Consider the following 25,566-nt stretch of genomic DNA (forward strand, 5'->3'; position numbering starts at 1 on the left):
GAGCCGGTCAATCTGTGGATGGATTTTTGCTGCTGCCATCCTCAGGTTGTGCTCCACATCCAGTCTTGAACGGTACTTAGTCTTTAGTACCGCAAGTGCTGAGAACCCAATCTCACATAAATAGGACGAGCTGAAAGGCAAGAGAGTTTTGATAGCAGTTTCTCTCAAAGCTGAATATTCTGCAGACATTTTCAGCCAAAACTCTCCCAATGAGACTTTGCTGAAATGTATCTACAGAGTGCGGTCACTTTGGAGATCAATCAGTTCTTCCTGCATACGGATTGGGAGATGGCATGCCACCTCTGCCAGAAATGGTTGAAAGACCCAGTCATTGAAGTGATCGTTGTCCTCAGGAAAATACTTTTGCAAACTGTCCCTGAGAGAAGTCAGATGATTTTTTATTACCTCAGCAACACTTGGAAGTTCATATTCAGTCTCCGAAAGAGCATCTACTAAACACGGAAACTGCTCAAACAGGCCATCTTCAACTAGTCTTCTCCATAATTCAAGCTTCTTCTTGAATGCAGTTATTCTTTTATTCATGGTAAAAGAAGTCATGTCAGCTCCTTGCAGTGACAGATTCAGGGAATTAAATTTCTCAAAAATGTCAGCAAGGTATGCTAGAAGTACAAGCCAGCGGGGATTGCATAGTTGTTCTGCTTTGCAGGGGTCCAAACACAGAAGAAACTGCCGTACTTCATTCCTTAATTCAAAGATGCAAGACAGCACTTTCCCCCGGGATCACCACCACACAGTGGTGTGGAAACAGCAAGCCATCATGCTCAGCTCCCATTTCTGCACATAAAATTGCAAATAGACGAGCTCTTGTGGGATGGGTCTTTATAAAATTGACAATGTTTTATAGCAGAATTCAGCACATCCTCTAGTTCGCTGTCCATGTTTTGAACAGCAAGGGCTTCCCGGGGTATCCTACAGTGGGTCCACAAAATATGTGGAGCCACTTTCAATACGTTAGCTTTTAGGCCCTAGCACCACACAATGAAGGAGCACCATCTGTGCAGATTACAACACAGTTTTCCCATTTTAAGCCATGGATATTCAGGAAGTCATTGATCATGGCAAACAAATCGGATCCTGTTGCCCGCCCCTTGATTGGCTTGCAAAATAAAAAATCTTCTAATACTAGCGTTTCATAACAGTAACAAACATAAGCAATTAAATGGGCATCCTTTGACACATCAGTTGCTTCATCCAGCCGTAAAGCAAACAAACTTGATTTCAACCTGGCTATGAGCTGTCCCTGGATATCTTCTGACATGTCAGCGATGCGGCGGCAAACTGTTGTGTCTGAGATGGGTATACTTTTGAACTTCTCTGCTGCTTTTTCACCAAGCATTGTCCTAGCTACGTCGAGCAATGCTGGGAGAATCACCTTTTCTCCATCTACAAAGGGCCTTTTGTTTTTGGCAATGTGATATGCTACTTGGTATGATGCTTTTAATGCAGTTGCAGGAGTATTTGCCACATGTTTCACCACTTCTTTCTGCTGAGTTATCTCTGTCAACTTCCTGGCAAAAAAATCTCTGCTTTTTCCTGCTAGAGACCCATGTTTCGTTTCAAAGTGACGCCTTAGTTTGGTTGACTTCAAGCTGTCGTTAGCTAAGATCACGCCACAAACCACACACTGTGGTCTACTTTCTCTACTAACAACAATGCAGGTGAAACCAATGTCCAAATAGGAGGAATCATATTTCCTTGTTTTTGCAGCTTTTCTCTCTCCGTCGCTTTCTGTTTCAACCTTTCGCTTGAGCACTCTACCATCTTTGGGAGCAGAAAACGATCCATATCAAATGCTTGCTTAACCTAAGATACAAAATTTGAAGCTGCATGTTAACGAATAGTACATGGGTGCAATTTTACAGATGCATGAGGTACAGGAGGTTTTTAACTTTGTAGTTTCAAAAAAAATCTTTAAAAAAAATCTTCTTAAATAAAATAAATTTGGATTAAAGAATCATTCTGTGGTAAGTGGATAAAAAGTAATTTCAGCCCATCCAGGCTTTAAGTAGGTGCTCCCAAAAATACTGCAGTATGTATATGCTGTATACCACTGATGAGGCTCTGCAAGTTACTTGTTCAAAGGTTAGTGAGGGCAAACCTCAGCACTGCCCCTTCACCCATCACTCAAAAACAAATGTGTACCTTCTTATTCACTTCCTCAGATGTTTCTCGTGCTTGAATAGGAGTCCTCGGCCTAGCGATCAAGTAGCTTTTTCCCTTGCAATGAAGAGAAAATGTTTAAGAAATATTACTTGCATGTTCTCCGTATGATTTGCATAAGACACTCCCGAGATCAGAATCATAGTGATGGGCACGGGACTGAATGACATGCCTAGAAGTTACTTGCTGCCTTATCTTAAGGGCAAATAAAATACACCATGATCTGCAAGTTATTAGTTGAAGTCCTGATAGCTAGTAAGATGGCCATGATCTGCAAGTTAAACATTTGATTTCTGGCAGGGCCACATTAGCTTTCCATTTTTTCAGGTTTGTTAAATTGATTGCATGTACTTCCTTGAGGCTCCTTCACTTCAATATCCCCCCATACACAATACACCCACTGTCCTGTAAGCACAAAGTTTATTTTACTTGTGCCATGTTAATATTTCAACACCTGTGCAGTTCCTTCGTGCACCTTTGTACAGAATCACAACTGGTACATGTGACTAATGTAATGTGCACTCTGCAGAGAAGCGCAGGATTGGATGAACATGCATTTTGGGACAACTATGGGACCCAGTGACAGGCACTGTGAGAAACTTGCACTGTCTTTGAATCTCACTTTCAGAGGTCTTAATTGTGTTTTTTTGACTGTTTAAGTATGGACGCATCATTTTCATGGAGCCCTGGGAAAAATCACTTTTACTACTACTTTACTTCTACTGCATCGAAAAGGGTTCATACAACATGTGCAGCTGAATGGCATCTGGAACAGAACAAGGAGGGCTCCTGGGATACTCCGTACCGCCACTCTGTACCTTTTTTGAAATGTGTATTAAAAATATAAAGCTTTCCTATGCCAAATCTATGACTCCATTGGTTAAGACACCACCTTGATATATTGGGAAAAATTTGGGCCAATTTCTTTATAAATAATATCTTTTCACAGTTTTACATTGTGCAAACTCAGTTCCCGGGCACTGGAACACTTTAAATGACCATCAGTTACATTACACAGGGTCAGATTTATTACATTACGCACGGATAAATTACATTATTTTGTCTTAGATCACAGGATGTAGCGCCAAGGCCAGGATTCAAACCAGACTCCCCAATTACAAAGTCAGCAGCTCTGAGTATAAAACCACATTCTCTCCACTTCGATTTTACAGACATCCAGGGTGAGCGGGTGAATGGTGTGAGTGCATGGGGAACAGTGTGATGGCATTGTGGTCGCTGTGAGTGCAGAAGTGAAGGGCAAAAATGAGGAGTTTGTTGTCTGAATGTAGGGTGCATTTCCAGACACTTGAAGTATGTCAGCATGTTATTGGCGGCGACGTAGGATTTCACATATAAGGTAACCTATTGCTATTATGGCATTAACCAGGGTTCGAGGGTGGAGGAAATAAATGATGTGCTGATCCCGTAACAAACTTCCAGTTTTATGATTAGGGTTGCCAGGCGGTACAAAAATAAGCAGTCACCTAAAGCTGTATTTTCAGCACTTATCTGTGCATACTTCGAAACAGCAAATATTAATAGAAAGCACTTTAAATTGTGTTCTAGGGCTGCCTGAAAGATCCATGACTGAAAGGGAACAAAGACAGAAAAGTCACATTACAAATGAATACATAATTCTTTATTTGTAACCCATATTTAGTGCCAAGACAAGCAATTTGCAAGGTGCTTATACAACACATGGCTGGCATTTTTCTTTTGGCAACTTGAAGCCCTTCTAGTCCAGTGGGTGTGGTTGCCTGCCTGTATAATTCTAAAAGAAACTATGTTTTTTCCAGCTTGGCTGCTGTGCTCTTCTAAATGCAGCCCAAGTGCAACATTCACACAATTGCCTGGGAGGCCTATGTAATTGTTGAACTCCAGTACGGGAATATTTTAGAGAAAGTTAAACATTCCCCAAATATTTACAAACAGGTTTGAAATGGTGTAATTTAGCTTCTCTGTGCAGACCCAGGGGCTGCTGCCCTAAAGGTACCTCTGAAGGCATCCCCCTGGGATGGTGCCCCCCCCTTGATTGAAGAACTCTGACTTAAGTGTACCCTAACACCTCATTCCACATTGTAAACGTCACACCATTGCCCCCAAATCTTTTGGGATTTCCATGTCTGGGACTCTTAAAGTCAACGGGTCTCCCGAGAAGTGCAGTGCAAGGTTTCAGATTGCTATGTGTGACATTTTCATAATGTTAGTGTCTTATGAGTGACAATTCAATGATTATATGAGTAACACTTTCTCGCAAGCAAAATCAAGCAGAGAAGGTGAGGGAAACATAAATATCAGAAATCACACCCAGTTGAGCAATGAGAAACTCTTAAGAAGTCACTGACCTAAAGTGTGTGACAGGACTCAATACTTCATGACTAGGTAAAGCACTTGGTACTTGTTTCATTGAGACTTAGATGTGGTCCTAAAATCTTACCAAATAAAAACAAAATAACACTTCAATTTTTTGTTTTATTCTTGAACAGCCTGCACTTAATGAGATATGTGTGCTCTCCCACCATATATTTTTACAAGCTCCTTTGTGAAGCATATGCTGCAAAAAGTACGTTATTTTTCCCATAGACCCGTTTGGGTACCTGGCCTAATGAAGAACAATCAGGGTTGAAACCCAGTGTGAAAAGCAGTGAAACATGTGTAACAGGCGTTTAAACCGGCTGTGAGGCTGTGCAAGAAAAGAGAGAGGAATAAACCAAAGACCCTGTGCGACTGCATGAATACTGATTGGCTGGTGGGAAAAAGACAGGTTCAAACTCAATGTTAGGACAGAGTGCTCAAAGAAAGAAAAACGAGTGCAAAACATTCCAATGTTGCGACAGATACATGGGTAAAAGTGCTTGAAAACATGCTGGCGCTGTTGTCACGCGAAATGCTGAAAATGCATAATTATGCGGAGAAAGTTATGTGCATACAAATAACCAATGGAACACCTGTGGACCTAGCAGACAAGACTAGCCATTTTACTAGATCTGAACAGAAGTGTCACTCACTTTTCTATGTCATCCCACTACTGTTGACAAATGTGGTCAGGACAGCCATGATTACAGAAAAAGAAGAATGAATGGATCACCCTCATGGAGACCAAAGATGCTGACTTTACACATTATTACTTGGAAACAGACATTCTAATCCGGCATCTGATCAAAGATTATTAGTGTATTCAAGACCCTCATCCTCTGTAATTTGGATTTTATTGATACACTGAAGTGCTCAGATCCCCCCCATCTGTTAAACCTCATTTTTCCTTTTGAAATTAGGATTGTTCTCGACATTACAAAAAAAATCATCATATTTGGACATTGATTTAGCACTCGTGCTTCCAAATGATGACTTTACTAAGTACGTAACTGTATACGACTTTAACAAAAGCCATCACACTTGGACATAATTTCTTCAATGACTGACTTAATTCCATTCCAGAACTTTGGTTACAAGAACATACCAACTACCTAGGAGCTGAACTGCTACCCCCCAGTTTCTGCATGATTAGAATGGAACCACAATGATAAAACGTTTGGCTGAGTAACCAACCTTCCCAAAAATAATTTAGAAATAAAGAAGGTGCCACTTGCGAACTCATACTCAGGTGAGTTACTAGGATGCTGATCCTAAATATGCTCTTTATTAAATAAACCTCATTTTTCCTTTTGAAATTAGGATTGTTCTCGACATTACAAAAAAAATCATCATATTTGGACATTGATTTAGCACTCGTGCTTCCAAATGATGACTTTACTGTACCGTAACTGTATACGACTTTAACAAAAGCCATCACACTTGGACATAATTTCTTCAATGACTGACTTAATTCCATTCCAGAACTTTGGTTACAAGAACATACCAACTACCTAGGAGCTGAACTGCTACCCCCCAGTTTCTGCATGATTAGAATGGAACCACAATGGTAAAACGTTTGGCTGAGTAACCAACCTTCCCAAAAATAATTTAGAAATAAAGAAGGTGCCACTTGCGAACTCATACTCAGGTGAGTTACTAGGATGCTGATCCTAAATATGCTCTTTATTAAATAAATCTTAATTACCGCTCGCAAAAGCGGATGTCCTTAACACTGGTAGATTAGCCAAAAACATATTCTGTTTAAGAAACAGACACTAAATCACATGAAAAACGAACAAATGCTGTGATATGAAGTACCGTGAATGCGTCACACGCAATCAAACATGAATTCTGCTGTGCTTTTAGGTGCGCACTGTGATCAAAACATCCAATACGGCCGAACATCAGCCCAACACCCCCCCACCACTTCGAGAAAGCCCTCTTACCTGTGCAGAGTTCAGCAGTCCTTTGCGAGGCGACTGGCAAACGTAGATTTCAGCAGTCCTTCACCACGACGGGAAAACGCAGATTTCAGCAGCCCTTCACGACGACGGGAAAACGCAGATTTCAGCAGCCCTTCACGACGACGGGAAAACGCAGATTTCAGCAGCCCTTCACGACGACGGGAAAACACAGATTCAGCGCGGCGACGAGAAAGCCTTCAGATGAAACCAGGAAGAAAAGGCAGCAAAAGTGGCATGCAGGGGCTTTATGGCCGCAAATTTCGCGGCACTTCCTGCAATCTCAGCTGCTGCCCCACTCATTGGTGGAACGTCACTAGTGACGTTCTTGCGTGCTGATTGGAGAAAGCGGGAGCAGCAGGCCAATGAAAAATCCCAATTCGAAATGGCTGATAACTTGCGACGTTGGAAGGAAGAAAAACAAACAAGAAAGGTAAGATTCTCGGTGGAGTGCGCCCCCCTCGGGATGGTGGCGCGCCCCCGGGGGCGCCCCACAGATTGAAGAACACTGACCTAGAGGGACTCTTGGCATACTATAATAAACTATAGAATAACATCCTATAGAATACGGCACCTACTTCTTACATTGTACTACACTTAGGTTAGGTACACTGGGGTAGAACTAGTTAGAGAAGCATCTTATGAGTACTCGCATTTTTAGCCTATGTTATTTATGTATATGAATATATGTGTCATAGCTAAAAGATAATGCTAGCGCAGTATTATTTCTTTCTACTGCTTACGCTATACATAATATATCTCGCATACTGTCTTGTGATTGTAACAGCTCATATCTCTGACACAAGAAACAAGACTGTTCAATAAATCATTTTATTGAAACGCCCATCTATTCTTTTTGTAACTCTGAAGAAATTAAGCATGCACGATTAGCTGAGTGAAACTGATATTTATTGTTTCCACGATTCTGTGACGTGTTCCGATTCTAAAGGGAAACAAAGTTGTCATGTTTATGCAGTTGCCAGAAACTGATCCCTTCTTGCATACAAGGAGTTTCTAGTGGTCTCTGAGTTAGCTGGTACAAATTAATTAAGTTTAATATACTCGATAGGGGCATACTGACCTCAGTCCTATGCCAAACCTATTGGGTATATTATTCCAATGCGCAGAGCCTACTAGGGAAATAGGAACTACACTACAGGACCTCGAGAGGAATCACTAAATACCAGCCCACGGAACACTCGTGGAGTGTAGGCCAGTAATCTTCGGTGGAATCACTGCTCGGGGTCTTGACTACAAGTAGCCCAAAGCACAGTCTCAGGGGTCGCCAAAAAGCATATGCGGCTGCGAATGTGCACGGTGTCCAGGGGTTCAGGTTGCACGGTCCCCACGAGGGCTGCGGATCTCAGGTTTGCTGAGAGCACTGGTTGGCCTCGGGGAAGCTTAGGAACCCACCGCCGAAGTATTGCAAAATCTTCGGAGTCCGTCATGAGCTGCATAGATACAAACCAGTCAGATGCGTTTTAGGTGCCTGCCTTGCAGGGGAGTAACTCCTTTACTCAAAGGGAGATTCTTCGGTCATCCAGCGTAGTGTGGATAGTTGAAGTACTTGGTTTCTGTAGCAGAGTTCCGTCCAGGTAAATCTAAAGTCCTGTAGCCAGGAGTTCCTACTTTATACCCAAGGAAGGGGTGGGACAAACTCTGGGGACTCACCTATGGGAGGGTCAGGACAGAGGGGTGACTACACCCATGTCCTTTTTCCAGTTTCACTCCAGAGCAGGGGCTGGTAGCCCCTACAACCGGTTTGAGCTGGACTATGCACAGGGACACCAAATGTGCCCCTAGTGCAGACATCAAAGCACTCTCAGAGTGCACCCACACAGCCCCAATACACTAAAGCCTGTCTCGGAGGTGGTCACACCTCCCTGTGACAGGAAACCTATTGTCCAGCCGTCCCCTGCCAGAGTTTTGTCCAGTAGCAGGAGGACAGACTTGTGTCTGTGGCTGGCAGCATCCATTTTGTGATGCCAGGGCTTGCAAAGCTGGTACCGGGTGTACCAGTGATGTCATATTTATACCTCTAGTAGGGTGGAATCATACCTCCAGTTACTGGTGTGGAGGTATGATTCCAAGGTGTTTGAATCCAAACACAGCATGTTTCCATGCAGCCGTTTTAAAGTTAGCATTTACCGCAAGGTTATAATGCACTTAAGTATATATGGTATGGCTGCATCACAAACAACCCCGGAATAGAGGTTCCGAAGGCTGCAGAGGGGCTCTGCTCATGCATGGGCACCCTCTCACATGAAACCCAGCACCCTGCCTTCAGGATTGATAAGGCCTGCCATAGGGGTGACTGATAGGTTTATATATGCAGTGATATGGATAGATATAGTGAACCTATATCTAAGTAAGGTGTGTATGCACTGTAGCAGACCTGTTGTGTCATTTTGAATGGTCTCCCGGGGTGGCATAATACATGCTGCAGCCCCTCAGAGGCCTCTGGGGTACCTATGCCCTGGGTATATAGTATACCATATACTAGGGACTTATAAGGGTACCCCAGAATCCAATCTGGAGTGTACCTACGGTACTGGTAATCAATTTAGAGAGAAAGCAGATAGACAGGAGTCCTGATTAGCAGGATCCCAGTCAGACCAAGTCAAAAAACAGTGAAAAATCAGCAAAACGTGGGGGTAACTATAAGAAGCAGATCCTACTCTCCTACGGCTACCCCAAAAGCTTTCTCAGTGCAGGGGAGTAGCAGATCTACTATCCCACAGTCATGACTCAGAATAGCCACATCTTCAACATCTTGCGAAAAGTAAGAAGTGACTCACAGTTCCATAGAGCATCCGGCAAAGAATTCCAAAGCTTAGGACTAAGGTAGGCTAAAGAATGGCTTTTTATACTGGTTAAGCAAAACCTAGGAACACCTAACAGAGCTTGGGTTGAAGATCTCAAAAGCCGAGTGGGCTGATAGGGCGATACTAGTTCCTGATTGTAACATGGTCCCAGGCCAGATTTGGCCTTAAACATATAGCACAGTGCTTTAAATTCAATATGTTTGGCAACCTTCAGCCAATGAAATTCTTTAGGCAAATGAGAGACTGAAACATATTTGTGTACTGTAGGTAGTAAAGCAGCCTAGCATGCGGCATTCTGAACAACTTGCGTGCAATGTGTGGACATCTTATCTGTGCCTAAATACAGCACATTGCCGTAGTCCAATGTGGAAAAGACCAGAGACTGTATGGCGGTCCTCTGTGCCGCTAAAGGAATTAGCCACAGGATCTTTTTCAGCTATTTAAGGACTGCAAAGCAGGTGGCAGTTACTTAATCTGTCTACGGCTTCATGGGAGCTTTGCATCAATAAGTAAGCCCAAGTTTTTTACCTTAGTAACCGGTGTGGGCGGAGTCCCTAATAATTCAAGCCAATGACTCACACCCCAAAGGGAGATGTTGTTGCCCAGAACCAAAACCTCAGTCTTATCACTGTTAAGTTTGAGTGAGTTTTGATTCAGTCAAGACGCAATTTTCACCGTACCCAGGTGCAGCAAGGATGGGTAATGGCCTTGTGCCGAAGACAAGAAAAAGATTATCTGAGTATCATCAGCATAAGAGAAAATGGTGAATCCACAGCTCTCTATTAGGTCCACAAGGGGGCGTACATAGATGTTGAACACTAAGGGGCTTAGAATGGATTCCTGCGGGACACTAGAAGTCAAAGACTTCCGCTCATCTCCGAAGTCGAGCAAGACATGCAGCGTTATCGCTTTGTGATGAACATATATTCAGGACTCCTGACATTACTCCCGCCCATTGGCTTTGTTCACACCACCAAGAGCGCCGTGTGTTTCGGGGCTCCAACCAGGAGGGACACCCCTTCGTTCCTTTCAATGTGTCCACATACCTCCGGACCATTTTATTATCTTCAAGAAGCACCTTTTCTCAGACCAGCCGGGACGGAATTACAACCGGCGGAGAGATCGATTACCTTCTCACAATTTTGCTTGCAAGCCCTGAAGAAGTCTTGGGTTACTACCCAGACGAAACACGTGTTGGCTGGGCAATCGATCTGAATATAAACAGAGAGAACATACTGATACTCTTGAGTGTTCCTCTTGATATATACAACATTGTCTATTGTTTGTTTTTCTACATGTTCTAAAGTACTAAATACACAGATACTTTTCTGCATACACCGGTGTCCTGTGCACAAGCCGTTTGTAAATTTGTTTACCTTGTGTCTTTGCTTGGGGGTTCAGGTTTATCCTCCCCGTAGCATCGTCAGTACCTGATTACACACACCATACTCACGCATACAAGAGTTGGCGCCATCGCATACCGCATACACCTCAGCCCTTCTCTGTGTGACTCTAGAAGTCAAAGACTGTGTTTGAGAACTCACGTTGTATGAAAAAACCTGGAGCACATGATCCTTCAAGAAGGAGACAAGCCACCCTAGGGCTAAACTTTTCAGGCCTATTGACTAAAGCCTATTAACCAGTATAGAGTGGTACACTGTATCAAATGCCGCGTTCAAGTCCAGCAAGACGAGAGCGGCTGTGCCTCCCTCTTCCAGGTATTGTCTAAGATGTTCCATCATGCCAAGAAGGACAGACTCAGTGCTGTACCTAGCCCTGAAACCCAACTGGGAAGGGTGGAGAGGACAGTAAGCATCCACAATTTTAGTGAGCCATTAGGTCTTTTATGGGTGAAGAGTTCCCCACACTCATAAATCACACTAGAGCGTGGGATTTAGAGCCTTTGCAGGCATTTCAAGGCGTAGTTAGCCTTGTCTGTGCATATTCACAAACTTATCACATTTCACATTTTCCTTTATAGCTTGGATAGGGTTGTATTTTACTTCAGCCAACAGCTGACATAAATCCCGTTCCGCGGTGGAAAGGGAAATGTATGACCCAAAGATTTGGTGGGGGTGTAAAGGAAGGGTTGTATCCACAGAGAAAAAATATTCCCCATGGAGAAACACAAATGCATTTCATAGGGATTCAATTTTCCCCTGTGCGGAGTGCTCCGCCAAGGAAAACTCTGTGCAGAGGTAAAAGGATCTAGACAGTGGCGGCTCCTCTGCTAAGGTGGAGGAGCATTGCCTCACTGCTTGCGGAGTCGTGTTAGAAAAATAAAATGATAACAGAAGTTATTTCTGTTATTATCATTTATTTATTTTCGGCCTGGTTCGGCGGGGCTGGGACTCCTGTGACGTCCATGAGGTAGAGTAGTTGCTGCACTCCAAAGTGTGCATGACTGCTTGGCTGGCCATCTCGGGCTGGCCAAGCAGTCATGCGCACTTTGCATATTCCCCACCAGGCTGCATTATACAGTTTGGTGGTGAAAATTCCCAGCCTCCCATTCCTCGTCTGAGTGCAGAGCCATGACATTCAGACCAATCACAACGCTGCATTGCAGGGTTGTGATTAGCTTAGAGGAGGGAGGCTGTGTGCTTTCTAGTTCTGGCAAAGAGAGGACGAGGGACGACGTAGGAGAAACGGCATTGGACTCAAGGCACAGCGAGGAGGTGTTTTTTATTTATTTTGCAATCCCCACCCGCCCTCTCTCTGCCAGGCACTACTGGATCTAGATTTGAAAATCACATGATTTTCAAAAGACTCCGTAATCAAACCTGCTCCAGATGCACCTTTCTTTGTGGATTCCATGCTGAATTTATGAATTCTTGAAGGTCGAAATATATACACATGGACATAGATGTAAATATCTCAGTGTAGATTTACTAGTATCTCTGTGAATTAGCCCCAATATTCCATGCGCATGCACTTTACCAGACAAACATGGAACGAGAAAACGACTGCTCGCTACATATTTGTTTTTGGCCAGTGTCATTAAGAAACACAAAGTTTTCAAGAAGGCGTCAAAAGGCGCAATGGGTATAGAATTCAACACTTCTACATCAGTTAAAGTACTCTTTACTAATGAATGAATCTTTATTGTTCAATTATTTAAAATTGTTACAATATTCTATCAATGAACAAAAGCTTGTTTAAAATCTCACACAGTTAGATAAGAATGAAAAGACGTTTAAAACTATTAAAATAGTAAAAAGGACTATTACTGGAACTATTGTCCTATCTAGCAGTAAGGTGCTGTACATGGGACTTGAGGGAAAGTTTTATCATAGTCTCTCTTGCTTGACGGCCGACTGAGTGCTTTTATGTCCCAGTTTTCAGTTTCAGTGCTAGTCGGGCCGCAATTTGAGGTGTTTTAGTGGAGAATCACAGGTCTGAAACTTTCCTGCAACTTTGTAGGCCAAGCAACCTACAGATAGGGAGAACCAAGCGCTGCCGCTCACTGACTAAATTTGCGCAGCAGCACAACAGATGGAGCCACAATTCACGGTGGTAGTTGCAGTCGGCATGCCACTGAATTGTCCTGCCGAGCCCAAGTTGAGTTAAAATCCGTGATAGGCAGAGTGAGAAGTCTCATGTAGGTGATTCTTCCTCGAGCCAGGACTGTCACAGCTTGCTCAAGGTAGGGCTGGGGTTTTCCCATGATGTATGAGGAGTCCAGTGAGGAAAGATTGAATTGGTGATGCAGGCTTTCCAGGTCCCTTTCAAAAGATATTCTCTTTGCCTGAGTATTCACTGTTTTCCTCCAGGCTGTTATTGGGATGACAGGGTTGTGCAGATTTTGGACATCAATGTCCAGAAATCTGGTGGCTGCTGCCAAGTGCACCTGCCATAGGGAACCCTCCCCTTTGAAGAGCGTTTTAATTTGTCTTTTTAATGACAATTCTGGAGCTCGCGTAGTCCTGATATAGTATTTTATTAAATCACCTGAGCAAGTAATGTCCGGACTGGTGAGACCCAACTCCAGCCTTACTCTTGCTCTCCTGGCCTGTCTATGGAGTGCTAGGACCTTTTTGTAAGCCAAGATTTGATGGTTCGCGAGGAACTTATTGAAGGCACCGGGAAAAATTAAATGGCCATAATTAAGAGAGGGCACTAATTTTGTCTTAAGAACTTTCAAAATGGGTTCAGCAGTTGGACTGTGAAGTCGCTGGTTAAGGCTTTTTAAGGAAAAATGATGCCTGACGCTTTCCTTCCCAGATGTTTCAGGTGGACTGTAGGTTTTGCCCCTTCCGATAGCCAGAAGCCCAAATAGTTGTAGCTCATACTTGCTTTGATTTGCAGGGCCCCAAGTCGCCAATGTATGGTCTTCTTTTGTGGGTACTTCCCAAATATAAGTAACCTGGTTTTCTCCTGATTCACCAGGAGTTTATTCTGTTGATTATATCCATGCAAAGCCTTTCGGGCCTTCTGTAAGCCGGTTCTCGTGTGGTCCATTATTACGATGTCGTCCGCATTTGATTACCAAGAGACGAATTGGGTTATTGTTAATTTTCAGTCCGCTAACTAGGACCGCTTGCATTTCTAGGATGTTGGTTGCAATAAAAGTGGTCTCTAGTCTGCGTGCTTGGTTTATGTAGATTCACAGCCCACCAGAAGCTCTCCCGAAGATGTTGCGTTTAATAGCTGTAGTATGTAATTCGTAGAAGCCTTGAAGAATTAATGGTTCAGTGGCCCAGGTCTCTTGTAGGCGCAAGATGTAATTTCCACGAAAATAGTTACTCACTAAACTGTACTCAAGCAGTCTTTTTAAGCCAGCTACATTCCAGGAGATCATGGACAGCTGAATGTTATTTCCCGGAGTTCTGGTGCTGAACAGATGGCGTGCAGGGTTTTTGATGTTAGAGGTGCCGTCGTAGTTGCTGCTCTGCTGGACGAGACCTAATGCCCACCCCAGGGGAATGGCATGGCCTACTAGCGTGCACTGTCCTATATTCAGAGGTACTTGTGATCCTGAAAGTATTGTACAGACTTGGCTCTGCGGCTAATTTTTTCGCATGTGGGTTGCACACTGTCTCCTTTAGGACTGAGTAAACTTCCTTAGTAGGTGATGGTGCCGCTAACACGTGCGGATATTTCTCTGGGACAGGAAAAGCAATATCAATGCCCTAGTCTGCCATTTTCGCGATATTTTGTCTGGAGTTAACCCCACACTGGTGTGACGACTCAGCCCTATTGGGGTTGATTCCCCATGGGTGTCACTGGTAAGGCGAAGGAACTTAACCCAGACTAATTCATCCGAGTATGTTCCTGACAGAGTCGGAATGTGTTTAAATAGACGAAGTATATTGCCCCTATTTAAGATTTCATGTTGGCCTTTGATGAGATGTCTAGGAGTGAGGATTACCTCATGTTTTTTTTTGCAGATTTTACTTAGATTACTGACTTGCTCTGTTTTGTGATAGACGTTTAAACCGGTGTATAAGGTACTTTGATTGCTGCTTAGGCCTATGTCACTCTGACAGGACTATGAGCTGGTCCTAGGATTTTGTATTGGTAGACTGGTCCTCAAAGGAGCCGATGGAGGAGGGCCCTGGGGGGCGCAGATCCCAAAATTAGATCTTTGTTCATTGGGTGAACTTAGTTGAACTTTGTGCTCCGACTTCTTGATGTTGATGTTTGGTGGGGGAACTGGTTGAGTATTTGTTGCCGGGTCTAGTAAGCTGTGCGAACCTCCCGTTCGGGGAATTTACTGTAATGATCTTTCAGTCGCTTGTTTTGCTTTTGATGGAATTGATACTGTAGATCTTTCATCACTCAAAGCGCGTTTAATAGTGAAAATTGGAAAATTCTGGATTTTCCCATTGTCGGCTTGTGATATTTGATTGCAGGTTGTCACGGAGCAGGCAACTTTTTTAATAGCCTTTGTTTTTTTCTCTAATTTCCTTAGCTTTTTTTGGCCCTCCTTGAGAGAGGTACGTCCATTCTTCCCTGGGTGGGATCGTTGCTCTCAAGCTCTTTGGCTAGGTGTATAGGTCCAGAGCTGGAGTTGAGACCTGGTGAGCTGACGTGAACTTTGGAGGATGTGGATAAAACTTGGTTGTTAAGCTTTATTATAGGATTACTCGGGGAAATTGTGACCAAATTGGCTTGATGCTATTCACTGTTTGTCGTGGATGCCGTGCCACTGTTATTTAATTGGCAAGTAGTTCCTTCTGTTTGTTCCTTCAATGAGGCTACCAAAGCTGTTAGGATTTTAGGGAGTGTCGCCCATTTATCGATGAGTTCAGCGCATGTGCAAGTACAGTGTTGATTGTCCTGCGTGTCACTAAGCTTGTTTTCTATAAAATCCACCTTGGTGTTTAGCTCCACCAAGCGTTGTGCGATTGTAGATAGCAAATCAATTTGCAGCTCCATTTTATTAGACTACCAAAGTAGTGCCCTTGCAGTTGATTGGTTCGTTTCGCCAGTTAAGGTAGGACCAGGGTCATTTATGAAGCTGCTACTATGTAGACTTTGGCTTTGAAGGCTTTGGGTTGGTGAAGAAGAGAGCCGAGTGTTGTTGGCCATTCTGAGGAGTTTTGGGGTAAGCGCCAAAGTTCTTTGTATCTTTGTTTCCAAATTCTGTAGAAATATTGGTGATAGGAACCCGCAGTTTCTTTGTTGTGCTGGTGTTTCAGTCTTAATTGAGCCAAGTCCTGATGGCTCTAAGGAGGACATCAGAATGGGGGACTGCAAAGTTGCTTGTTGGTGGTAGTGTATTTGACCTGGGACAACCTGCTCATGTTTTCCAGGGATTGGAGCAGAGGTTGTCCCAGGTAAATCGGGTAGATCAGTAGCTGGATTATATTCATTTCCCGTGCAGGATTGGCACCGGCGTCTCCCAGTTTGAGTGCTGTGGCCTAATATTACAGAGGGTTGAATGTTGTGAGATCTCTCCAGGAGGGGGTTCATGACATTGCTGGATTTAGTCCTTACTGGTAAATCGATCGGGAAGGGGAGATTCTTATCATTAAAATGACGTTTGTGAAAAAATTGAGTGATAACGCCTGCTTTTGGTGACTTTAAAAATGACTTTGGGTCAGGGACTGTGTTCCTTGAACTCCTTAAGTTTCTGGGTGAGACTTGAATCGAGGGGTTTGATTTTACAAGGACGTTTCCTTGACGATGGGAAGCTGTTTGTTTTTTAGGCATCCTGTGGTTGAGGCCCAGCTGCCAATGTCTGTGTTTTACCCCGGTAAACTTTACCCTCCTCTGGGGGTAGCTGATCACCGGAAAGAAAGGCTTCAGAAAATCAGCAAGTCACCTTTCACCCAGGGGGCCAAAGGAAGTCACCCCTCTGTGCCTCAGGCATACCTTCCTGCAGCCTCCCTGAGCCTCTGCTGCACACGGGGCACCGGCGAGGCACTTCACTTCACTTCCTTCGGCGGTGAGTCGCACGACCAGAGAGAGCCTCAACAACTAGCAGCGACTGCCGCTATGCCAATTCCCCCTCTGTTGCTGCGCCAACCGGGGCAACCGATGTCCACGACTCCCTCCAACAGACAACGCCGTGCACTGCCTCCCGCCCAGGTCCCGGTTCAGGTGAGGGAATGCGGGGGGAGGGCTGACTGGGCGACCGGCTCGCAGACTGCGGCTCTCTAACTTCCCGCTTTCTGCTTTCCAGCGGCCCCCAGCGGCATCGGCGCCAAGCCACAGCTCAGCCGCAGGTCCTCGCAGTCTGGCACTCTCTTGTGACAGTGCCCAGTCACTCGGAAATCCCGCCTCACACCTTGCAGAGGTGGAAATCAGCGGACTCGCGACAGTTTGAGCTCCTAGTCAGATGCAGATGAAAGAGGTTAGACCCAGCCCGGCCCGGGCGTCCCTCTTTTACAGCGCGTCCACGCTAAGGATGATGGTACTGGTAGTCCTCCTGGACCAGCTAGAAGGAGGCAGGAGCAATGGCAGGAGCCCCAAGCAGTGACCGCCGGTAACCACTATTCACTTTGTCACTGCCTTCCCGTTTCCACCCACACAGGCAACGAGGGCCCTGCAGCTTTTCTATAATGGGGATCTCTGGCTCACCACACGTGTTGCCCCCCGCCTGGCACTTCTCTGTGCGTGGAGACCATGCCCAGTGCAGCCGGAGCAAGGATTGCGGGTCTCCAATGGTAGGCGGGAGCTCCCGCTGCTTCCGCTGGACCCTTCCAGGCCGGGGCTCACTGCTTACCGCTACCGGCAGAGTGCTGCTGTCAGTTCACCGGCACTTTTTGCTGCCCCCCCCACAGGTCCAAGCTCAGCGGCGGTGGCCGTGTCTCACTCCAGATGCTGTGTGTTGCAACCAACTCGGCGATCGTCACCAGCCGACTCGCGGCTGGGATGTGTGGGCCGCAGCCCACTGCCGCTGGTTCCACTGGATTCGTGCGGTTCCTCCGCTTCGGCCAGGTTTCAGTGGCTATCGCGGCTGCTTAGGAAACGGCCTCCTCGTTTACCCAGGTGAGTTCCCCTTTCCTGTTTACACTCACTCCTGTCGTCACTGTGCAAGCCTGAATTCAGCCTCGGAGTACTCTTCACTAGAAACAATAATATTCCTGCATAAAATCATCAATGAACTCTGACTGCCTGCCATTACTCCACATCTCACCTGTGCATTATTCTTGTCTAGCGCTGTGATTTGTTTAAATTTAAATAAAAGCACCTGGACTGATACATTTTGATACTTTTTGTAGGTGTTTTATTTAGGCAGGAGTCAAAGTGCATTAAAAAAATTATGGGCACTGCAATGCTTTGCACAATAGGGGCAGGGTCGAGTGAGCAGGGGGCGGAGTCAAGGCCCAAAAAATATTGTTACTTTTTTCGGTCTTTCACCTTCAAGTAAGTACATATATAATAATGCAGTATCGTACATTATGAAACCTCTATTAGTTAATGCACTGCAGAGGTCTGTGTGTAACCAGAGTACCACAGATTTGAAACCTGGGTGGTGGTGTACAGAATAATGATTTCTCTGTGTTTAATGCTACAAGGTCAGTCTGTGACAGAAAGCACTGTGCAGAGATAAATCAATATTTTAAGCCTGCATTACACACATTGTAAGATAGACTGCTATAAAATGTGCAAAAAGGTTTTATGTAAAAAAGTGCTTCCAATACATATATTTTAGTAATACCCAGATTGTATGTAGTGTATTTTTTTTATAACAGTCTTTTAAAAGCACACACTTCACAGCTCAGATGGTAAGTCCCTTGCAATACCACTCTAAAAGAATAAAAATGTCTCATGAGGAAGCTTTAAGAGATTCTGTTAATTGAAGCCAATACCGACTTCCAAGCACCCTTTACATCTGCAGATTGACCAGGTGCGCACATATACATTCTTTCAGGCAGCAGACACCCTAGCAAGGCAGCATGTTTGGCTGTCTGCGTCTCCCTTGTGCTCTCCATGCCACTGGAATCAAGCTATCCTGGCTGAAGACGTGCTCTCCATGCCACTGGAATCAAGCTATCCTGGCCGAAGAGGGGTGAAACCCCCAAACCGGTCCTAGGATGCTTGTTTCGAGTCCAGGAAGGACCTGGCCTGGCAGTTCGGGCTGGACTATTCCCATGGGGCACAGGGTCAAGACTGATTTTCCTATAGCTGGGTCCAAACTGGAACGGCATGGTGAGCAAAAAAACCATGGATTTAGGCCCAGATCTCTGTACTGGGGCGAATGTATGACATTGTTCTGCATTCTGTCCATCAATAGTTCTTTTTGCATTTGTCTCCCTCGGTTTCACAGCAAAGGAGACTCCGCTGAAACATTACAATTGTCGGCATTAAACGTCCTGGGAAGGTTGTATTACTCTTACCACAAAAAGTAAGGGAACAGTTTTTCTTTAATAAAAAATGATGCCCACGTCGCGTCCTTCAGATCCCGCCCAGTTCGACCGCTGGTTTTAGGCTCCATCAGGTTAATAATTACGTTTCATTAAACTTTTGTTTCCCGACAGTCTGCTATGCCGTGTAAATTCATTAAAAATACATACAGCATGCGACCAGGCCCTTGACGAAACCCCTATCCCCGGCACAGGCGACCAATGCGAGCCCCGTGCAGAGAAAATGGAAGGGAAGAGCCGACGGGGGGAGCTATGGGCGTTGCATGCATGATCACCGGTAACTGGAGGCAGGTCACAAGTGCAGGGCCATTATACATAGCGCTTTCGCGCTAATGGCCCTGCGATTATCACACGAGGGAGAGGGGACAGTCTTTTGTCCCCTCGTCCCCACACCCTTGTCCCCCATGTCCCCCCACTCCAAAATCTGGGGGGATATATCCCCCGCGTCCCCCACAGCTTCCTACGCCCATGCTTACCCGAGCGGGTCTCGCGCTGGCGCGCGGCTCAAACAAACTACTAGTTAGTGTAACACAAACTGAATGTTGGTCCGAAACTGCAGCGACGACAGGGGTTGCGCGCGCTTTTAATGGCAATACCTCTTCAGAGGCGCTCGCTTCGTCAAGCAGTCCTGTCTCCCTCCGACGGCTCGGATCTCTCTCCCAGAACACGCTGCCTGCGGGTGATATTTACAGGGCGATGTACTTTGCTCAGGCTTGGAGGTGCTCCAGGTTGGCGCCGATTCTAGAGGGCCGGCCTTATTGCTCTCTGCCTTTTGGAACCCTGGTGGAGGCCAACACTTGATGAAAGAAAACATCAAACCTATAAAATCAATGTTTTCAAATGGTTATTGGGGATTTTTTGCAACAAAACAGAGCAGTTTCGAAATACATGAAGATGTAAGACAATCCCATATGCAAGGTGCAGAGACTCAGTATTGTAAATCATCAAAGCCATGGGGTCGGTAATGCTGCAGTTAAGTCTGCTGGGCTTCCAAAGTCAATTACATTAATGTAAGGGGTGTGGAAGGTAAGGAGGCCTCAAAGAACCTCACATCATAATTCAGGGGAGAAGAGTTGGCCTAACGGCTAGGGCGGTTGACCTCGAAGCTGGGGAACCGGGTTGGAGGCTTGGCAAGGCCACTCAAGATCCTGTGGTTCTGGGCAAATCACTTAATCTCCCCATGCTTAAAAAAAAATGCATGTAAAGCAGCTGGTGCATGCATGTAAAGCAACTGGTGCTCATGTAAAGTGCTCTGATACCTGATACCCTCGGGTCAAGTTCGCGCTATATAAAACTCTGTAAAAAAAATAACATTAATTCAAAATAATATTAATTCAAAACTATATCCAGTAAGGCTCAATGCAACATCATGATAATTCATGACCTCGGTGATGCCAAACAATAAGAAATGATATGTTAACCTTTAACAGGTGCACACAACAGTCAAAATTCCTTAAGATCACACTGGGTAGAGAGACAGAGTCAAGGGTAGAGGTTTAGAGAGAGAGAAATAGAATGCCAAGCGCGACCATCGGGAAGCGCGCTCTTAGGACCCGGCTCCCCCCGCCCCTGAGACACACCCCCTTGGGGGCGTCGGCTTGGCCGGGAACCTGATTGGTTGCCGGTCAGCAGTGTCCTTCCGGGTCACACAACGTTGGGGGAACGTGCACTTCCGGCAGGGATGAGTGGAGGTGGGGCATAGGGGCTATTTAGGCCCGCTTCTCTCCTCCACTCATCCTCTCTTCCTGCTCGGACGACGACTACTTTAGGAATCTCCCACCCACCCGTCCCTTGAGTTTAGGGTTTCGGCCTGTTAGTTGGGGCTAGGGGGTTTGCGGAATAGAGGTCACAGGGTTGTGATTTTAAGACAACGGGAGGCCTGCTGGCATACTCCTGAGGCCAGCACTGAGGGGAGAGATGGTAAGCTCTCTGCAGGGAGAATGGGGACACCGGCTGCTGGGGAGGCAAGGGCGACAGGTCACACGAGCCTCCTTGAACAGCCTGGTGGCGAGGGGTGGGCCCCCCGGAAATACACGGACAAGGACCAAGGGCTTGGGGGCTCACCACTCATGGACGCAGGTGGGTTGCGCCTTGCGTGGTTCTCAAACGGCGGGGATGCGAGCCTGGAGGCCCCTTGGTGCTGGAGGGTATTATGGTCAAGAAGAATAATTAGGCTGTGAATTCTGAACACTAGGATTTAAATGTGTGATGCTTTAAATTCATGGCCTAAAAATTGTCAAATGATATTTTGATTGTCATGTTTGTGAAGATTTTGTTGTATTAAACATGGCCTGTTTTTCCCACACCTTGAGTGGGGTTGCTTTGTGGGTACATTGGGTGGAGCAGGGGCGAGATGGGGGGGGTCCGGGTTCTAATAGACTAGACAGAGGTGAAATACTGAGAAACTTCACTTTCACAAGAGGCCCTCTTGAAAGATGGGGGCACTGGGCAATTTCCTATGCCGTAAAATGTCTACCATGCTTGGATGTGTTAGTTTGTAATTTAACAAATGTGTCAGAAGGCTGTTGCGTCCTTAATCGAGTCTTGTGTTTTGGGCCTCCTCAGGGTAGTAAGCACTAAAGACCGCACTTCACAGATCAGTTGTTATCTCTTTGCGCTACGACTCAAAAAGAGAAAAATCTTTGTCTTCACTAAGATTCCAGTGATTCGATCAATTAAACCAGTACTGGCTCCCAAACCTCCTTTACATTTGCAGATTAACGCATAGTGCTCATTTACATTTCTGTCAGGCAAGCAGGCACCCTGGCAGGAAAGCTGATTAAGGCTGTCTGCCCTACTTTGGATTCACAGCACAGGGCACTCATTGAATGGCTCTTCAGCCAAAGCATTCAGACTATCAGGATTAACTGTCCCGGGACGGTTGACTGTTTACAAAAAGTAGGACAACGGTTTTGCACACATCAAAAAAGTAGGGGCACATCTTGCTCCTCCGATTCTGCCCACTCCAATCTCTGACATGGGGGCATCTCCAGGCCACATACAGGAAATCACTGGCGTGATCCACGTACCTGGGACAGCAGGATGGTCTAGACTAGAGCCCTGATACTCAAAGTAAGGCCCGGGGGTCGCATGCGGCCCCCTGGTCAACAGGAGCACTGGGCTGCTGTTTACTCCACTCAGCACTAACAATAAAAAAAAATTAAATAGACAGTCAAGCTTTTATTTCAAGGTTAACTGGCGTTCAAGAAAGGATGTAAATAGGGAGTTATGCACCGCTTTAATTTAGAAACACCTTCCTTTTTAAACACATCTTCACCAAAAGAGTAAAAACATGATAGTCTCTTCAAAATTCAAAAAGTGTATTTAGTTAACACATAGAACATTTTCACCTTAGTTCAATTCATTATATCAGTGCATTGAGAAGTATTATTTTAAAACAGATAGTTTTCAAACATGACTTTAGAAACATTAATTCTTCTCCATACCCTGACAACAACGCCAATAGTGAACTAAAGAGTCAAGTCAGTTGTTATGTGCACTCTTTGGGTGGCCTGGGTTCCTATCATACATCAACAACTGCGGTAGGGATGGGCAGGAAAAGAAACAAGGAGACTTAATGGGCTTCTCAATTTTGACGTACTTTATTTGGGGGACGGGGGTGGACACATAGTCGTTGTCAACAAGAGTATAGGTATTTTTCCCTTAGGGTAATTCTTCCCTTCTTCTTTTCTTTTAGGTCGTCTTCTTCTTCCAGAAGGGTGTTACCATGGAGGCTCAGGAAAAAGAAGAAGGTGGCGGTAAGTATCTTGTTTTTTTCTAGCTAGCTTTAGGATAATATCCTTCACCACACTCTGGAGTGATTGAAAGAGATCAAAACCCGAGCTTAGGGTTTGTGAAATAGATCCAATCCAATCCAAAATTTCTTTATTTCGGCCGATTAGGCCATAAAAGATAGAATCACACAATACATTTAAAACATCACTAAAAATACAAGCATGATAAAAGCAGTAAAATCAATGTACAAATGTTACGGGCATCTAGAAAATGGAATTCATTAAACAACACAGTTCTTATTTATGTTAGACCTTATATGCCACATAGCCGTTAAAAATTTTGCAACTGCAAACACTATATGCGGATCAGTGTTCGTTTTCAGTATTCTGTACACCTGCTGATGACTCCTAATGCCCAGATTTCTGCATAGTGGGACTAGCCAGTATCTTCTTGGTCTATTGTAAGCTGGGCAAAAGAACAAAATGTGGGTTTCTACCTCATCATGGTTGCAGCACCCTGGACAAATTTTATCATTCTTTATTGTCCAGTTGTGGGTAAAAGTTTTAATAGGGAGAGTCCCTAGCCTCCATTGTATAAACAATTTTCTAGATAGGATGGGAAAAATAATGTCCATAAATCCCTCAAACTGATAATGGTCCTTGAAAGTCAAAAATCGGTCAGTCAAGGACCCTTTGTTAGATGCCGAGACCAGGGAGGCATAACGTTGTTCCCTATATATACCCACAAGGCGTTTGCGGGAGACCCCAAGGCAACCTTGCTCTGGCGAGTCCCATAGTTCGGGGAGTCCCAGCCTATAGAGTTCTTTCTTTATCGAGGCTAGCCAGGTAATTTTGTCGCAGGAGTTCAGATTCATAACATGTACAAGCTCTTGCCTATAGTGTAGAAGCTCAACAGTGGACCAGAGCCTATGCCAGAACCTTAATGGCATAAGTTCCAGGTCCTCTTTTATAGAGGGTAAACCCATATCCATTCTTAGAGGAAGAAGGGGTGTGCCTCGGGGGAGGGCCAGGAGACGCCTTAAAAAATTGTTTTCTGCATTAATAATTCCTGTACCCGCCTTGTAGCCCCAGAGTTCTCCACCGTAGGATGCGGCTGCTTTAGCTTGTGACTTGTACATTACAACTGCCGGGCTAATTGGTTTGTAGGTGGAGGAATTTGCTACCTTCAAAATTCCCCCAGACAGTTGTGCAAGTTTCATACGACTGATTGCTACGTGAGGTTCCCATGATAGGTTCTCATGCAGCGTTACCCCTAGGTACTGAAAGGTTTTTACTCTCTCCAGTGTAACTGAGCTCAGGGATGGGTTAGGTCTAGTTTTGGCTGAGGGGTTGAATATCATAAATTTGGTCTTCCCTGTGTTTATTTCCAAGCCATGTTGGCTACAGAAAAGGCCAAAGCCATCTAAAATCCGTTGTATCCCCATCGGGGATTTGGACAGCAGGAGGGTATCGTCCGCGAACATAATGGCCGGTACCCTCCTGCCGGCCAAAGACGGGGCGTCATTATCATGAACCTTGTCAAGATATGCAATTACATTGTTAACGTAGAGGCAGAACAGGGTCGGGGCAAGGACACAACCCTGTCTGACCCCTCTACGAACTGGGAATTTAGATGTCAGCGCACCCGTCCTTCCATACCTGACCTGTGCAAAGTTGTTTTCATGGAGCCTAGTAATGGCATTTAAAAGATGGGGTGGAAGTCCCAGCCCCGTTAGTGTCTCCCATAGTTTCTTCCTGGGGACCAGGTCAAAAGCTGACTTCAGGTCCACGAACACCATGTACAGCCTTCCCCTCTCAATGGTCACAGTTTTCCAATATAGGAGTACGAGGCGGAAGATCTGATCCATGGTGGAAGTGTTTTTCCGGAAGCCAGCTTGTAGAGGGCTGAGAATTTTGTTTTCCTCCATCCACTCCATAAGGTGGTTTAGGAGTAGGCGCGAGTAAATTTTCTGGGGGACATCTATGAGGCTTATTGGCCTGTAGTTGGCTGGGAGCAGAGGCGAACCCTTTTTGAAAATGGGCACTATCTCAGCCCCCAGCCAAGTACAAGGAATCTCCATCCCACCCAAAATAGCGTTAAAGAGTGTAAGGAGATAAGGACCCCATATGTCTGCGTATGAGCGAAAAAGATCGCCAGGCAACCTGTCAAGACCAGGGGCCTTCCCCCTCGAAAGGGCTAGAATGACATTGACCACCTCGGAAGGAGTAAATTCTAGGGCTGGTACTAAGGCAGGAGCAACAGTAGAGACCATGTCCCTCCCACCATCAGTTTGGGGTGGTTCCTGGTATAATTGGCCGAAATGGGCCTCCCATATAGATGCTGCAATATTTGGCTCAATTGCAGCTTTGGGGTCTGGCATACCAGTATTTACCAGGGACCAAAATTTCCTCAGATCTTTCGCTTCCAGTGCTGATGTTAGATCCTGCCATTTATTCCAATCCCATTCGGCTCGTGCCGCTGCCATTGTTTTCTTGTAGATTCGTCTTAGCTCAGCAAGTTTGCTCTTGTCCGATCCTTTTTTGACGCCCTTCAGGAGTTCGGACTTAGCCTTTTTACAAGATGCATTGTACCAGGTTGAAGTTCGAGTTGTATTTTTCCTTAGGGGTAACACTGGGTAAAAGACCTCACCTAAAAGGGCCACCAGTTCCTCATGTATGTGGGCTAATTTCTTGT

At 45.2% G+C, this 25,566-nt stretch overlaps 2 protein-coding genes and 1 long non-coding RNA gene across 5 annotated transcripts in view; 1 reads left to right on the forward strand and 2 right to left on the reverse strand.

The window, feature by feature from the left end:
- LOC146856394 (retinol dehydrogenase 7-like) overlaps positions 1-19,808 on the reverse strand; it is a 107,754-nt gene extending 87,946 nt beyond the window's left edge. The window contains exon 1 of one of the 3 annotated variants that reach the window (XM_085654519.1): positions 19,734-19,808. The gene's annotated coding sequence lies outside the window, so the exon portion shown is untranslated. Of the gene's footprint in view, positions 1-6,482; positions 6,715-19,733 lie in introns of those variants that run through there. The other 2 variants (XM_085654521.1, XM_085654520.1) reach the window with 2 other exon arrangements.
- Positions 980-13,780, reverse strand: LOC146856395 (zinc finger BED domain-containing protein 5-like). The gene is made up of 2 exons (XM_085651247.1): positions 13,612-13,780; positions 980-1,782 (listed from the first exon to the last, which is right to left on the reverse strand). The coding sequence occupies exons 1-2, from the start codon at positions 13,778-13,780 to the stop codon at positions 980-982; spliced, it is 972 nt and encodes a 323-aa protein (XP_085507373.1).
- A 3,042-nt stretch (positions 19,809-22,850) lies between the features above and the next one.
- LOC146856396 (uncharacterized) overlaps positions 22,851-25,566 on the forward strand; it is a 31,294-nt gene continuing 28,578 nt past the window's right edge. Inside the window, exon 1 of the long non-coding RNA XR_014981475.1 lies at positions 22,851-22,895. This is a non-coding gene — a long non-coding RNA (uncharacterized LOC146856396). The remainder of the gene's footprint in view (positions 22,896-25,566) is intronic.

Source organism: Triturus cristatus, chromosome 4_1 (assembly GCF_964204655.1).
Source record: "Triturus cristatus chromosome 4_1, aTriCri1.1, whole genome shotgun sequence".
Taxonomy (NCBI): domain Eukaryota; kingdom Metazoa; phylum Chordata; class Amphibia; order Caudata; family Salamandridae; genus Triturus; species Triturus cristatus.